This window comes from Poecilia reticulata, linkage group LG20 (assembly GCF_000633615.1).
Source record: "Poecilia reticulata strain Guanapo linkage group LG20, Guppy_female_1.0+MT, whole genome shotgun sequence".
NCBI lineage: Eukaryota > Metazoa > Chordata > Actinopteri > Cyprinodontiformes > Poeciliidae > Poecilia > Poecilia reticulata.
The window spans coordinates 20,495,444-20,510,827 of record NC_024350.1 but is presented as its reverse complement, the minus strand read 5'-3'; the positions used below and the strand labels follow the sequence as shown (position 1 = coordinate 20,510,827).

The following is a 15,384-nucleotide window of genomic DNA, read 5'->3' as shown; positions in this document are numbered from 1 at the left end:
CTTGCATCTAAACACCTGAATGGTTTGTGTTTAACCTTTTTTTTTAAAAAAAAAAAAAGGTAACCCCCTGCATGACACTGCCCCCACCATGCTTCAGTGCTGGTGTTCATTTGGTGACGCCCACTGCAACAGTTATATGTTTTGTCAATGATACTTTTTGAAATTAGAGCCAAAAAGTTCAAGTTCAGTTCCTTCCAGGCAAAACACATTTCTCTCCCAACAGTTTGGATGAAATCTGACTGGTTTCTTGAACTGATCATAACTCCATGATCAGGTTCCAAACAACAAAAACACATTTCTGATAAAGGTTTTGGTAGATTTTAGCTGTACCTGAAAGACGTTCCTGTCTTTCAATCATACCTTATTACTCCAGACATGAGATTGGTCTCTTGTGCAGAAAATCCAGCCAGAACTTAGCAGAATTTCCTGAAACCTCTCTTGGGTTGTTGTCGCCTCCCCAATATGTTTTTGTCTTTATTTGCTGCAGTTACAGGAAAATATTTTTGCAACGTCTCTTTTGCCTCTTATTTTCTCCGGTTATCTAACAGAGGACTGAAAACTGAAACCTAAAGAAAAGGTGCTTTAACAGAGCACACTCATGCAAACAGGTTACTGGTCATCAATCAAGAAGATGTGGTCTTAAATTCCTTTCCCATGACTGAATGTCAGAACAAAAGACCCCTCAGTTTGGAATCGAACGCTACTTTAACTCTTCCCCTGCAGCTCGTTAAACTTCAACCTGCAGTGGATGTGTGAACCTCCCACATTCTTTTAATAGCAATTATATTACCAGGATTTTATAAAATAATAGTTATTTAAACTCCTTTGCTTGCATTTAATTATAAAAACACTAATTTGATAAAGGTGTGTACAGCCTGCTCTTTGTTTCACACCACTGATAACACACGGTTAATATCAACAAGCTTTGACCTCCTGACCTGTGCCTGTGATTGTGCTCCAGGTTTGTTTTGTTTTTTTTTAAGTTGCCGCTCTGCAGAATCATTTCATTCCGCCTAAAAGATGTTAGTGAGAGTCCAGCTTCTGCAATGGGGTTCAAAAAAAAACTGGCCATAGGCGTTGGTCTCCTTTTTCTGGCCGCTGGGATCGTGGTTCTACCAGCAATTGTCCTTTCTCCTCAAACGTCTCAGTTCAGGGAAACATTCATGCGGAAATGTCAGGCTTTCCCAGAAACCATCCAAAGGTAAAACCTCTGCTTAGTTTTTTTTTTTTTTTTTTTTTGAAAAATGCATGCAGAGAAAAGTTGCAGTGTTTGGTTCTGCTTTGACTTTCAGATGTGAACAGGTATTAAATACGTTTGAGGAAGCCTACGTCGGACAAGACCCGTGTAACTTTCCGGAGGAAGCGTACCGGCGGCTCTTTATGGAGAACCCCTTCACACATTCATGTGACAAGGTAATTGATTCTGGTTATAAAGCTGTCAGTGTAGAACGTCCAGGCATAATTTGCAAGTTTTGACTTTCTTGTCTCCTTGCAGACAATGTTCTGGAGCGACACAAAAGATCTGGTGCATGGGTTCTGTAAGGAAAGGACTCATTTTGTGTCCCTGGAGAACACGCTGCTAGGGAACATCATGGACGGCTTGACGTGGTGCGGAAAGAAGAACAGCAAAGGCAAGAACGTGTACCGTGGTCCACAGTATGATTCAGCTGCTGGAGGAGAGCTCACAGGTAACATCTGGTTCTGGTTTGGTCGTAGACACTTTCTTCTACTTGTGTGAAAGGTGTAAGAACAACACCGTGTCTTCATTCTGGGTCAGAGCCTCTTCAGATGTGAGTACTCCCAAAAAATGACTGACCAAAAATGTAGAAATGCTTTCAAGTTGGATTAATCCTTCTGAAATCTTTCAGAATTAATATTTCGACATTATTATTATTATTTTATTTTTTTTTTTACAAAGAAACAAGTTCTAATTCTATTTATATGTAACTTCAACACAATGATCAGTGTGTTTTCTGGAGGTTTCTCACACAATGTGGACTTATTATTATTATTGAAAAGTTTATTTATTTCAGTAACTCATTCTGTAGATTAATTACACACAGATGTTTTTAAGTGTTTATTTATGATTATGTTAAAATAAACATGACATTTGAAGTTAGAATATTAAGTCAGACCGATAAATACTTTTAACTAGCACATCTATTACGTGCTAAAAATAGATGCATTTTTGATCTGACAATCTTCCTCATCAAAATGCCTTTTCTAATTTATTGATTTTTTTTTATTTTGCTTATTTACTGTTTGTACAGTTTGCAGACTATGCTTGTGGACATGCCCATGTTCTGCTAAACGGAGAGATAAGCAAACCATTTGATCCCACCAGGTGAGCTTGGTGTGCAGTGACACGATRTCAGAGAAATGAAATGAATAAAATGMTAATCATGCAGAGCGGAGCTTTTTATCTGCTTATCAGATGTACCCGGTAAACTTTCAACAATTTGCAGCAAATATTTTCTTTCAAAGTAGAGTGGCTTTAAAGTTCATAAAAGTGCCAAACATCTACAGTGTTGCGCCATTTGCAGCACCTGGAAGTGATTTGTTAGTATGAACAATTGTTTTTTCTTTTTTTCTTTACCAAAATTGCAATTCAAGCACGGTGCAAGTTGCTCGATGTAAACAAACAACAGAAGGAGTAGTTTCCATTTCTAGGCCTGTTCAGATTGTGCAGTGCATTCAACCACAGTGCAGCTCTGAGTTTGATGGTTTTAGAAGGTTGCCGTTTCCTGTTTGACCTCTAGATGTTATTCATTAAAAATCTGTTAACATACATACATTTATTTTTGTACTTATTTTTATTTATTTAAATTTATTTAACACATCTTTACAGAGCACACGTCTTCACAGTACTTCCTGTTTTATTGATATTTTTTTTGTCCTGCCAGTTACTTTGGCGCTGTTGAAGTTAAGAACCTCATCTTTCCCAGAGTGAACCGCCTGACTGTTGTTCTTGTTATCAAGAATAATAAGTAAGATTTTTTTTCCCCATATCTAGTTGTTTGCTATAGTTTGTTCATTTGCTCTTTACTTTGTACATGCTAGTTTTACTCTGAGTTTGTGTCTGATAGTTATATACCTCTATGTGTATTTTACGCTCATAAAATACTTCAGTGTTCAGTTTGTAATATGAAATGACAAATTATTTAATAACTAGTTTGAATGTGTAATAGTGATAAATAATAYACCAAGTGTAACTTTTTCATTTGTGCTTGTCTTGTTCTCAGTGCAGCTTGTAGCCATGAGTCTCTGAAGGATTTACTAAACGTTCTGAGTCCAAACATTCATTACCGCTGCCATTCAGTGACTCGGCAAGTTCAACCTAAACATATTGCACTGTAATCATTTTAATCAAGACATGCCTTCAGATATTAATGTAACTATGTTGCATTTGGTCTTTTACCACAGATCCAAGATACTGGAGTGTATAAAAACAGGAACAACCACTGATGCCTGTTGGACTTAAAACTACAAGCTGTAAAACTACAAGCTTAACAACTTAAATACATGTAAAAATTGTTTTATTACCATTTGTAATTTRTATTTTATAGGTTGTGTTTTGTGTTGCAAAGTAGCTTATGAAAGTGGATTTTGACACTTATTCAAATTAAACCAGATTATTCAATGTACCTTATTGGGATTTTATGGTATCAACAAAGTYGTTGCTCATTATGAGGTAGAGAGAAAACAATGCATTTTTGAGGCCATTACTTTAAAATCACTTCTCTTGTCACAGAAGTACCACAAAATATCTGAATGCAACTTTAAGTCCATCACCCAGCCCTAAAATACAGTTAATGGAGGTTCTACAAAAACACACTAGGTTTTTTATTTCTATATGTATCTTTTGCAGTTATGTGGTGGTAATAGGAAAATGGTTTATTTATATTTTTTTCAAGGGACTAAAATGTAATCAAATGAAAATATCTCCATAATAAAAACACATCATTCTACTCTTTAATTAGGGAGTAGAAATTTAATCAGTTTCTTGCCGTTATTACCAAATTTTCTAAGTTGCATTGATGTAAATAAATAAGCCAGACCTGATAAGTTACCTATTGTAGCAAGACATTGATTATTAATAAACCCCTTTGACATGCAGACAGTGAGTGTCTGCTTTCTTTCTTTCTTTCTTTCTTTCTTTCTTTCTTTCTTTCTTTCTTTCTTTCTTTCTTTCTTTCTTTCTTTCTTTCTTTCTTTCTTTCTTTCTTNCTTTCTTTCTTTCTTTCTTTCTTTCTTTCTTTCTTTCTTTCTTTCTTTCTTTCTTTCTTTCTTTCTTTCTTTCTTTCTTTCTTTCTTTCTTTCTTGTGAAACTGCAACTTGACACCAAAAAGGTTTGCAGACTCGGGCGTTTAAATATGTGTGAACTTGCGAAACCGCCAGACAGACAAGAAAGTCTTCCAACAAACAAACTGTCTGGTCCCACTCACCTCTGGGCTTCGATCCGTGGGCGTTGTCCACAAAAGGTCTCGCCCATTTCATGTGTAAACAAAAGGGGAGCACCTGTTGCGCAGTTGGCAAGATCAAAACGTCGAGTGCACAGAGAAACGTGTGCGAGTCCCTCGCAGTGGGAGTAAAAGTGCTGTGGCAGGAAGAAGGAGGCTCACTGACATGGGCTGAACCTCCTCTTTCCTTTCTGGTGACTTGCTGGTGTGTCACACGTACCGTAAAAGGGGCCTGAGTCGGTGCTGGGAACAAACGCTACCCAGGTGCCGCATGAAGAAGGCCCCTTCATAAAAACCACAACACGGCCCTCTGTGATGTACTGTAATGTCGGTAAACACGGTGACAGTTTGAGTCACTCATAAAGCAACATTCATTTTAAATGTGTTTTTTTTTTTTTTTTTTTTTTTTTTTTATGTTCTGCTTTTGAGACAATGGCAAAGTGCTGATGTGGCATTACTGAAAGCTGTGAGGTCATTTTTCGACATCTGTGGATATTTGTTCTCACTGACATGAATCTGAACTTTATTTTTAAATCACTACCGTCTTCCTTTCTGCGTCCGCTCGCTTTACGAGCAAGAGTCGCTCTCGTGCAGTTAGTTGGAAAAGCTTCACGGCCTCCTTCGGGCGCAGGGACGTTGACAAAAACAGAACATTTGCTTCAGGTAAAGCCTGATCAGAATGACTGTGAGAGCGTCTCACAGTTAAATCCAACACGACCCAGAGAGAAGAGACTTCCAGTGATCTTTTTTCACTTTGTCTCAAACCGAGAACCAGGAAGAGGTATTTCACCTACTTACTCATGAGGTTAGATTTCTCAGTGGATGTTATGGATTTTCCAAAATGATCAAGCATCGAACCACTGATCTGGACTGTTGGTAGCTTTCTCAGAAGAAAACAGAACAACCTGTGTGGTGGGGAGGGGGCGGCTGGAAGGAGGGCGAAGGAGGGATTCGCTTCACGTAGGAAGACATTTACACAAACACGAGCAGAAAGTCAGAAAATGAAAGAGAAACCTACAGCAGCGTTCACACTGGAGTTAATGCTACTGAACGGTTTTGGCCCAGTTTAAAGATGAGTTTTTAGGAAGAATCAGAATCTGCTTTATTGGACAAGATTAAGGCCAATACAGAAGGAATTTGACTTGCCCAGACATAAACTATAAGTATATAAACTTTAGAGGAAATAAAAGGAGGATAACGGAACAATACATACTAGTGTTTGCAGCCAATTTGTTCATTAAAAAACAAAGAAAATTACAATATTACAACTTCCACACACTTCTGCATGCCTCAGCTCACCTTGCTTGTATTTGCAGCATATAAGAAGTAATAAACATAAGGCTGTAATCATAACCTTACAAGTCATTTCTATTATTTTGTTAAATTTACTAGTTTTCCTCTTGCCTTCTGCCTTCATTTTTTAGTTTCCATCATTTTGCTTAGGCAAAAAAAAATAAAAAATCTATATGTTGGTGTTTAAAACCAACCAAGTTTTAAACAAAAATGCATAACATTATGTACAGTTAAGGCCGAAATGATTCATACCACTTACAGGTTTGGGTTTAAGGTAATATTTTGGTCTTACAAACACGTTTCTTCTGACTGAAAGTAACATTAACATTTTCAAGTGGCTCAGCAGGAGTTTGGATTTGAACCTGTGAAGGCAATAAAAGTTTAGCACAAATTATAAATAGTTATATATACAAGTGGGAGAATGCAAAAAAAAAAAAAAGCAAGTAAACAATTATTAGGCTAATGTAATGCCTGTAGCAATTTTTAACTGATTATTATGAAGCATAGTAATCATTTTTAATATGCCATTTCTTTATAAAGTGCAATTAAAATCGGATTTGGTATTTTCTTTTCAAAACTGATACCTGATTTACATGGTTTTGTTGTCTTTTGAGAGATGCTGTCTCATTGAGAAGCAACATTATTGTTGGATGAAAAGTAATTTTTTCTCCTTTAGTAAAATGTTTTAAATTAAAACTATTAATAATTTTAGCAAAATGTTTTTGTTTTTTTTCATGGTGTTTCAAAATGTTACACAATATCCACGCCAGACTGAACTCTTGCATTTGAATAGTGACCTTACTTCTGATCACAGACTGTTTTGCCTCCCAGTTTTTGGGAAGTTATCAGAAATGTAATTTCTGAAAACTATAGATGTAGTTTTGAGGGCTGGTGGAAGCACGCCATTAACCGGCACTGCCTTCTTATGTAAGTGTGTTTTATTTTTAAAATAGGATATGTTGCTACATTGGTGTGTCAGCATGAATTATATGAGGACATTAAGGGAAATCTGAGATTTTTAATATTTCGTAAATGAATCTGTTGGGCGGCTAAAGCATACCGGAAACATTGGCCAATAGTAATTTGTTGAGGATATGCAAAACCGCATGTTTGTAAGGTTTCATGTGAAACTGTAAATGAAGAGTCAAAAGGGCACCTGCTGACCTCATACAAGACAGGGATGTAAATTCACTGTATTAATTATAGTTGTCTAACTGAGAAACAAAGTTGCACTATTGTAGTTTTAATGTACAGATGACACCAGATATTTACTGTAAACACACATATTTCTACTAAGTGTCTGACTTTAAAACACATTAAACCTTTTCCGATTTATTTTTGCTTATAAAGTTTCAGCAATTAAAACAAATCCCTAACAAAATACAATGGTTATCTCTACAAAAACAGCTACAGTTTTGTCTGCTCTTTTTTTCCACGCTGAACATTAATTAGTCTGTGCGACGTTAACTCCAAAGAGTTAGCATCCAACTTGCTTTTAAAAGAAAACACTGTCCAAGCAAATCTGTTCTAATGAGAAAGACATTATTGTTCAATAAGCGTCCATCAGCAAAACTTTCATCAGTCTTTGCAATAAATGCCAACCAGTCTTTTGGATCACAGTGGAAGAGTTTGGGCCTGTTCTTTGCCAAAATGTCTTAATTCAGCCTCGTCGGATGTTTAAGTTTGCTCCCTTTTGCTCGTTTTGTTCCATCCGAAGGTGGATTTTTATGGTCTGATTTGGATTATTCCCCTGATTCATAACCTTTTAGTCGACTGTGACATGACGTCACACCTCGTAACTTTTTACAGACCCGACAGATGCCAGTAACTTTGTTTCCCATCATCATTTAGTTTATTTAGATGAGATGATTTGCTGATTTTTGAGAATGATTTATCCTACGTCATCTTATCAGAAGGGTACTATTTAAGGATTTGTTCTTTTTCATTCTGCAGACGTGACAGAAAAATCAACTACTGATAGAGCCAAGTTACTCTGGATTGCTTTTTTTTTTTTACCCAGATAAATAAAATCAATTAATTTAAATGTATATTTTGTATTTACTCAGGTTATCATTGTCTGAGTTTAAAATTTATCTGAAGAGCTCAAATATTTAGGTGTGAGAAAAAAAAACAGAAGTAGTGTTCAAAGGAGCCAATACTGTTTAACATCCCTTTATTTATGTGGTTCTGCTAATTCACTTTTGAAAACACTGAATATTTCTGAACTGTTTCGTATTTTTCTTTTGTTTTCCAATTTGCCACAACTGGAAAGGAACATGTTTGTCTTATTTGCTGGAGTTTTTCTTGTTTCTCTCTTCTTTTTTTTTTTGACATTTTGAGAACAAATGAAACAAAAAATTCCTAAATGTCTTTTATCCATTCAGCCTGAGACGTCGGAATGTCTCGGCGTAAAAACCGGGGGGTATCCGGCAACATCGGTTTAAAACCCCTGCCAAAGCCTGGCAAAAATAATAACAAGGACCTTAACCAAACAATGCACACAAACACAGCATAATGTGTGTTTCTGTGAGTTTTAATCCAGGATCCTTGGGAAAATACAGGTTTGGTTGCTTGTTTTGGTGAAACGAAAACTCCAACCAAAGGATGATGGTTCAGGTAATGGATCCTTTGCTCTAACAGTCTGAACAAGATGAAAGGGGCCCACCTTTCTGTACGTAGGGCAATGAAAAGCCACGGATCCTCTGCTTACACATGTTTCCACAAGAAATGGTAAAGAGCCCCTATGGGTCCAGTCCCCAGCCGCCGAGTTTACTGGAGGAGGAGCGGCGACGTATTTTCCCCTCTCCTTCTTCCCTGAAACAAGGCTGCTCTGACTCAGCAACTTTGAGAACAGGCTGTGAGTTTAGATTATGCAATAAGATTAGCCTGAGCGACGTGTGATTTTTCCCTTAACCCACCGCTCTGTAATTTACTTTTTTTTTCTTTTTTTTTGTTTTTTTTGGACAGTTTCATTTCAGTATTAGTGGCTCTGAAACGTTTTGTGTTGGCTGAGCAGCTGCAGTCAAACCACTCAGGAAGTCGAAAAGAAGCGGTGCTGACACAGTTGACACCCAATAACTGACTACAGGAAGCCTACTGTAAGAAATGTAGATGTTTACATGCTAGACGTGATTGTGAGAATAGATCTGCACCTGTCTTTTTTTTCCTTCTTTGTTTTCTTTTTTGTGGTTGCTTTGAAAATTAGCTTCCTCGTCTTTAATGTTGAATCAGCCTCTCTCAACCTTTAAAGGTTTTGCATTCATATTTCTGTATGACACGCCTTGTTTGTGCTCCCATAATTATGGGGAAAATGCTGCTGCTGCTGCTTCTGCTACTCTTTTGGAAATAAATGGTGATTAAACATGGTTCCCATTTTTCTTTAAAAAAAATGTTCAAGGTTGGATGGAGAGCATCTATGAACAGAATTTTTTTTTCTCTCATCTGATTCTCACATTTGACCTAGTCAAAGTAAGATGGAAGTTTTAAATAACGTGTTTTGTAGCCTCTGACAAGTAAAAATGAACTAAAATAAAAACAAAGCTATTCCAACAGCATGATGCTGCCACCAATATGTCTTACAGAGGTGATCTGTACTCTTACATTTGTTTGCTGTGATCCTTTTGTTGCCGTTTCCTACAAAATGTGTTCAAACTACACATAAGTACTTCAATAAAAGTGTGAAACGTATAATTTTTTGGAAGAAAATTGCGTAAATTCAAAACAAATGACAACCAAAACAAACAAACAAACAAACAAACAAACAAAAACCTCCTGAACAGCTGCTTTCGTATTGCCATGGAAACCTCCGTGCTTTATTTACGTAACTTTTTGCAGTGTGATCGCAGACTTTTCTCTTAGTCATCGATTAATACTGTAAACACTTGGCAAATTACCGCACGCGCAGTTTTGTACTTTCCTTTCCTTCTCAAACTCTGTCAGCGAGCGCTCGTGAGGGAACCCCGGCGCCGCTGATTGGACGGCGCCGGCTTTAACACGTCACAGGGCTGCGGGATTAAATTTAACCGGCGGAGGAGAGGCGCAGTGGAAGCAGAGGCGCAGTGGAAGCAGAGGCGCTGAAACAGACACCTGGCCTGGTTGAAGACGCCCCAAGATTACAGCATGGTGAGTTCATGCGCTGTACTTTTAGTTCTGACCGTTTTATGCTATCAGATATGGAATTTATAGCAATCTGTATTGTTTTTAATTTAATTATTAGCGTGATAAATTTAAAAAAAAAATCGCAACAATATGATTTGTTTTTTTATTTTATTATAATTTTTTTATTTACTTTTTAGATTTTATCTTGAATTTATTTAACACAAGTTAAATAAATGGTGAAAAAGCTTGAAATTACGTCCAATTCGATTGAATTCGAAGCATAAAATTTGAAAGAGGTTATTTGAGCGAGTTGCTCGATGCCGTTTGAGTGAGACAGACTGCGAAATAAGGGATGACTCAAAGCCTTTTGTAATGTCTAAATGGAAATATCTGAACTGCCACGGTGAAGCAAACATGTGGAGGTGAGAAGATTTTCTGTGGGTTTGAACCGGATCTCACTCTGAATCACGTTCGAGCTGTTTCTGCATCAGCAGCACCCCAGCAGGTTCTGTGGCTCCTCTGTTGCAATGCTGAACTATGATTTACTGGATATTGTTGAAACTAAATGCATAACTTTGCATTTTCTGTACATTTTTTTATTACCCACGACCAGGGGAGAGTAAAGATGATGGCAAAAGTAATTATTATTTTTAATGTTCAGATCTTTATGTGATATTTTGCCTGGTTTTTGTATTCTTACAGTCTGTGCACAGAAACACAGGAGACATTTCGCCTGCTGAGACGTCAGAGGCCACACAACACAAACAAACCCACCGACTGTATCCAGCACTGCCAAATATAAACAGGTGAGACTCTTTACGTCACCTCCTAAATCTGAAATGACAGATTTATAGCTTTGAAACCAAATCATGTTTAATTATTATTATTATTATTATTTCTTTAGATTTGAGGTTTGCTTGCCTCTCGGCTCCACTGGGGAAAAACTTTGCGCAGCTGCTGAGAGTCACAGCGAGCAGAAACACACACAGGTTGGTGAAACCGGGCCGTTTTTCGGTCTCATGATTCTCCCCGTACTGCAACAATACAGCAAAACTTCCAGAGCTGTGTAAAAGGAAGTTTTATGTTGCACAAATGCCTCACTCTTGGATGCTGCATATTAATGCTTCCTCATTTTTTTTCTCTCATCGGTGTGATTCAGTTGGAAGAGCCGCTCAGCGGTTATTACGCCATGAAAGAACAGATTCTCATCTTGGAGCAGCAGAATAAAGAGGTGTGAACATTTCAGAATTGAGTTGGATCAACTCATGCATTAAGTTTTGTTGCTTACAGAGTTCTCTTTTTTTTTCAGCTTCTTGCTATTAACAATAAGTGGGCAAAAGAGTACAGAACAATGGTGCAGTATTACATGAAGAAGGTAAGGACCGCAAAGAGTTTTTCTCATACGATACATATACACCTCTTAAACTTTTTGGGATTCTGCCTTATTTTGTTGGATTTTCCTTTAGTTTTCAACATGTAGTACACATGAGAAATTGACTGACGTGGTTTTAGAGCCAGGGCTGCACAGTGGCGCAGTTGGTAGAGCTGCTGCCTTGCAGCAAGAAGGTTCTGGGTTCGATTCCCGGCCCCGGTCTTTCTGCATGGAGTTTGCATGTTCTCCCTGTGCATGCGTGGGTTTTCTCCAGGTACTCTGGTTTCCCACAGTCCACAAACATGACTGTCAGGTTAATTGGCCTCTCCAAATTGCCCCTAGGTGTGTGTGTGTGTGTGTGTGTGCATGGTTGTGTGTCTCTGTGTTGCCCTGTGACAGACTGGCGACCTGTCCAGTGTGACCCCGCCTCTCGTTAGCTGGAGATGGGCACCAGCAACCCTCCCGACCCCACTAACGGACAAGGGTGTAAAGAAAATGGATGGATGGGTTTTAGACCCATTGAGACAGAAGTTTTACATTTTTGCCCATTCTTGTTGGCATAAGCAGCTAAAACTCAACCAGATTGAAGGTGTCTGGAAACATCACTTTTAAAGTGGATTTGAACTTTGACTAGGCCATTCCAACCCATAAATAGTCTTTGACCTGATTTGGATCTGGATGTTTGGGGGATTTTGTTCAGCTGGCCGATGAACAAGCTAAGTTTTTGTTGTTGTTTTCTTTTTTTTTTGCAAACTCGGGTAAATTTCCTCCCTCCATGTTGGTAAAAAGTATTCCCATGGTTTGATGTTTCACCCTGTGGTTGGTGTGCTGAGCGGAATGAGAAATGTTTGTTTTGGGCCACATTTTGGATATTTTGCATGTAGCCCAAGTGTTGGTGTCATCCAACCAGAGAACCACGTTCGCCATGTCTGCTGTGTTTCCTATATGGTTGTTGGAACTTCATGTTAGTTTCTTTCAGCAATGGCTTTCTTCCATGAAGACTGTATTTGCAGAGTAAATGAGTGATAGTTATCCAGTTGACAGATTCGTTTTAGATTTGGATCTCTGCAGCTCCTCCAGAGTCACTTGGCTGCTTTATCCAGATTCTGTCCAGTCATGTTCCAAGTTTATAGCCTATCTATGATTTAAACTTAACCCCAAATGCAACAGCACACGTCCATGTTTAGATTTAAACCGTGTATAATTTTCCTTCAACATAACAAACCATGCATGACTTTGTGTTTTTGCCATAAAATCCCAGTAAATGTCAAAGCAGTTTGGTACTTTTTATTTAATTTAAGGTTATTTCAGCTTCATGGTCTGCTCTTTATTCACAGGTCCAGTTTTTGAAAGCATTAAAACAAGAAGGTGTCTCTGAAGAGGAGAGAAGCGATGAAGAAGAGATGCCTGTCGTATTCTGTAAAAAGGAAAATGTCCATAAAGGCACCCAGGTAAATGCACCGGACAAGTTTTCAACATTATAGTTTTTATTCTTCCATTTCTGAGCTCCATCAATTCATTTAATCCAGCCTGGGAAAGACGGAGTTCGAACCGAGTTGCGCACTGCAGAGGAGGAAACCGAAGAGCTGCGAGCGCAGAACCACACTCTGACCCGCAGGTGGCAGCATCAGCAGGAGGAGATCAGGAGGCTCAACAAGGTCAGAACTCAGTTTCACACACTTTACTCCTCCATTCGGCACAGAGGCGTGTTTACCGGCTGTAACATCAGCTTCACTGTGTCCCCCAAAGGCCTTAGAGGAGACTCTTCAGAGATCTCAGCCTGTGGAGAACAGCAGTGAAACACTACAAGACATCTGGAAACATCAGGTGAGAAATGATCACCGTCCGCTCCTCAAAGTACTCAGTGAACGTGCATCTTATGCGACTTTTTTGTGTTATTTTTAGCATAACTTTGGCTGTGTTGGGGAAAACTGCATAATATTTTGTATAGTGAGGAGAGAAGTGACTAATTACATTCATAAAAGGAAGTTATGAACACATTGATGTGTATTATTTTTGAGGACATCTGTCTTTTAGGCTCAGGTGCACCAATAAAAAAAAAAGAAGAAAAAAAGTCCAAATAAAATCCATCCGTTCATAATCTTCTGCTTACTGGCGTCGGATCACAATCACTGTTTATGACGGGATTTATAAACACTGCTTATATTTTGATTGACAAACTCTGAAAAAATAAAAAGCTGACAATGTGAGTAACCACTGTTTGTAGTGTTATATACATATACTGGGTCATAAAGTGTGTTTATAAATGAAGCTCTTCATATCAGGGAGGACAGAGTCAAAATAAAGTGCTGCTACGACAGTCTGAATCATCGCCGCTCGATGTTGTCGTTGTTGCCCGTTTTAGGCTGAAGTCTACAAGGAGGACTTCCTGAAAGAGCGCAGGGACCGGGAGAAGCTGAAGGGGAAAAATCTGGAACTGGAGAAGCGATATAAAAAGGTTCACGACGAGCTGCGAGTCTTCAAATCCCAGGTATTTCAAACGAGTCTTTTTTTTTCCACTTGTAATTTTCCGAGTCGAACCCGACGGATGCTGACGTGGCGTTTTCGCTCTTCCAGGTGACCCTGGCGCAGCCGGTGCACCGCTGTTCCTGCACGAATCGACCCAAACATCCAGACAGGGGGCAGCAGCAGCAACGCTACACTTTCAGCAGCAAAGACTGAATGAAACGTTTAGAGTTTTGAACCGTGATGTTTCAGTGGATCTCGGTTGGAGGAGGAGGTCCGGAGAGAAGAGCCTTCAGAAGGACAACCTGCAGCAGCTTCAGGCTACTGAAGGCACAGAAAGTGTTGCGCTGTCAAAACACTATGACGGATACAGACTTCCAGACGGATACAGATTTCCAGAGAATGTTTTAGGGCATCTTAGCATGTCTGCAGGAAAGGAGGGAATAAAATGCAACCATAATGGTTTGCTTTATCACATAGTAAGGAAAAGGAGCTGAATCTATGCTGCAACTACAGCTTATAGCATCCGACTTCTTATACACTATTGACATTTAACCACTTTTAGTACCTCGCATTTTGCTTTTAAAGATTGGAAAAAGACAAAAAAAGAAACTCTAGGAAGTACCTGATGAAGTTCTTTGTCAAAATAAGTTTTATTTTATAGAGTATATTTATTTATTTAGGTTTGATGGATTTAATGGCACTTGTATTTTACATAGTTGTTTATTTATGAAGAAAATAAACATTTGTCTTTACTTTTTGACTCTGCATATCATTCGAGAAATACTGCTGACTATGCATGCAGAATTTAGTCCAAAAAAAAGATTTCTATATTTTAATTTAAATTAAAATCATTAATTCTGTGCATGGAACTAAAACACACGTCTGGTATCAGTTATTTTTAACTAATTTATAGTTCAGCTGAATGACCAGATATGTTCATTTTTTCTTTAATCTGGTTTATTAAGAAAAGACGCAAAGAAAACTAGACATCGTACTTGCAAGTAGTACCTTGCAAAAGCTTTTATAGTTATTGAACTATAAACATTCCAAAAATGTTGGAGGGAAAAAAGCCACATCTTTTCCAAATAGATGTTCACTGATGCATCCATTAAATCTGACTGAGCTTGAGTTTGTTTTGCAAAAGAAAATGGCCAAAAACGGGGAATCTTTCCAAAAGCTTTAGAGCTTTTACTGAAGCCAAAGGTGCTGCAGCAATGAAAGATGAATGTAAATGAACAGCAGTTCTTAAGATGAAATCAAAAAATGAGTCAATGCATGTATAATTTTCCTTCTTTTTCACTTCACTGTGAAAAAGTGCCTGCAGGCTGGATGCACATTTAGCTGAAGGCTTTGGGGTGAGAGCCTTGTGACAAAAAATGAAAAAAAAACAAGAAATGTACAAGAAAAACATAAAGCAAAGGATTAAATTGTGATTCTGAAAAAAAGCTTTTGAAATGTATTAAAGATTTAACATTATTCCGCAGTACATAACACAGTACATAACAAGCTGTCATTAGGAAAAACGAAACGAAATTCTCCTGAACAAACTTCTAAGATGATTAAGCTCAACAAGCTTAAACGTAACTTCATTGAAAAACGCCAACAAACGGATCGCCAGAAGGGCGAACCTCTAGTGACCTCTAGTGGTTAGTCTTAGGAAGTGACAGAAACGTCCAGATTTTGTCTATCCAT

The 15,384-nt window shown here is 38.1% G+C and overlaps 2 protein-coding genes across 2 annotated transcripts; both read left to right on the top strand.

Moving 5' to 3' along the window:
- The first annotated feature begins 945 nt into the window (after positions 1 to 945).
- LOC103456798 (ADP-ribosyl cyclase/cyclic ADP-ribose hydrolase 1-like) lies at positions 946 to 3,644 on the top strand. The gene is made up of 8 exons (XM_008396549.2): positions 946 to 1,201; positions 1,293 to 1,413; positions 1,496 to 1,631; positions 1,717 to 1,790; positions 2,271 to 2,344; positions 2,904 to 2,987; positions 3,243 to 3,326; positions 3,424 to 3,644. Exons 1-8 carry the CDS (start codon positions 1,047 to 1,049, stop codon positions 3,479 to 3,481), a joined length of 786 nt encoding a protein of 261 aa, XP_008394771.1. The 5' UTR covers positions 946 to 1,046; the 3' UTR covers positions 3,482 to 3,644.
- Positions 3,645 to 10,070: 6,426 nt separating this feature from the next.
- LOC103456797 (TNFAIP3-interacting protein 3-like) lies at positions 10,071 to 14,417 on the top strand. The gene is given in 10 exon segments (XM_017301841.1): positions 10,071 to 10,524; positions 10,526 to 10,657; positions 10,756 to 10,840; positions 11,011 to 11,082; positions 11,161 to 11,226; positions 12,561 to 12,674; positions 12,753 to 12,881; positions 12,973 to 13,050; positions 13,589 to 13,714; positions 13,801 to 14,417. Coding segments are annotated over 10 exon segments (927 nt in total). The 5' UTR covers positions 10,071 to 10,504; the 3' UTR covers positions 13,906 to 14,417.
- The last annotated feature ends 967 nt before the right edge of the window (positions 14,418 to 15,384 follow it).

Bases quoted from the DNA above. Each gene is read 5' to 3' on its own strand.
- LOC103456798 (XM_008396549.2), top strand. From the start codon at position 1,047: ATGGGGTTCAAAAAAAAACTGGCCATAGGCGTTGGTCTCCTTTTTCTG. The intron at 2,345-2,903 runs GTGAGCTTGGTG...TTGTCCTGCCAG, and splicing joins AAACCATTTGATCCCACCAG to TTACTTTGGCGCTGTTGAAG. The intron at 3,327-3,423 runs GCAAGTTCAACC...CTTTTACCACAG, and splicing joins CGCTGCCATTCAGTGACTCG to ATCCAAGATACTGGAGTGTA.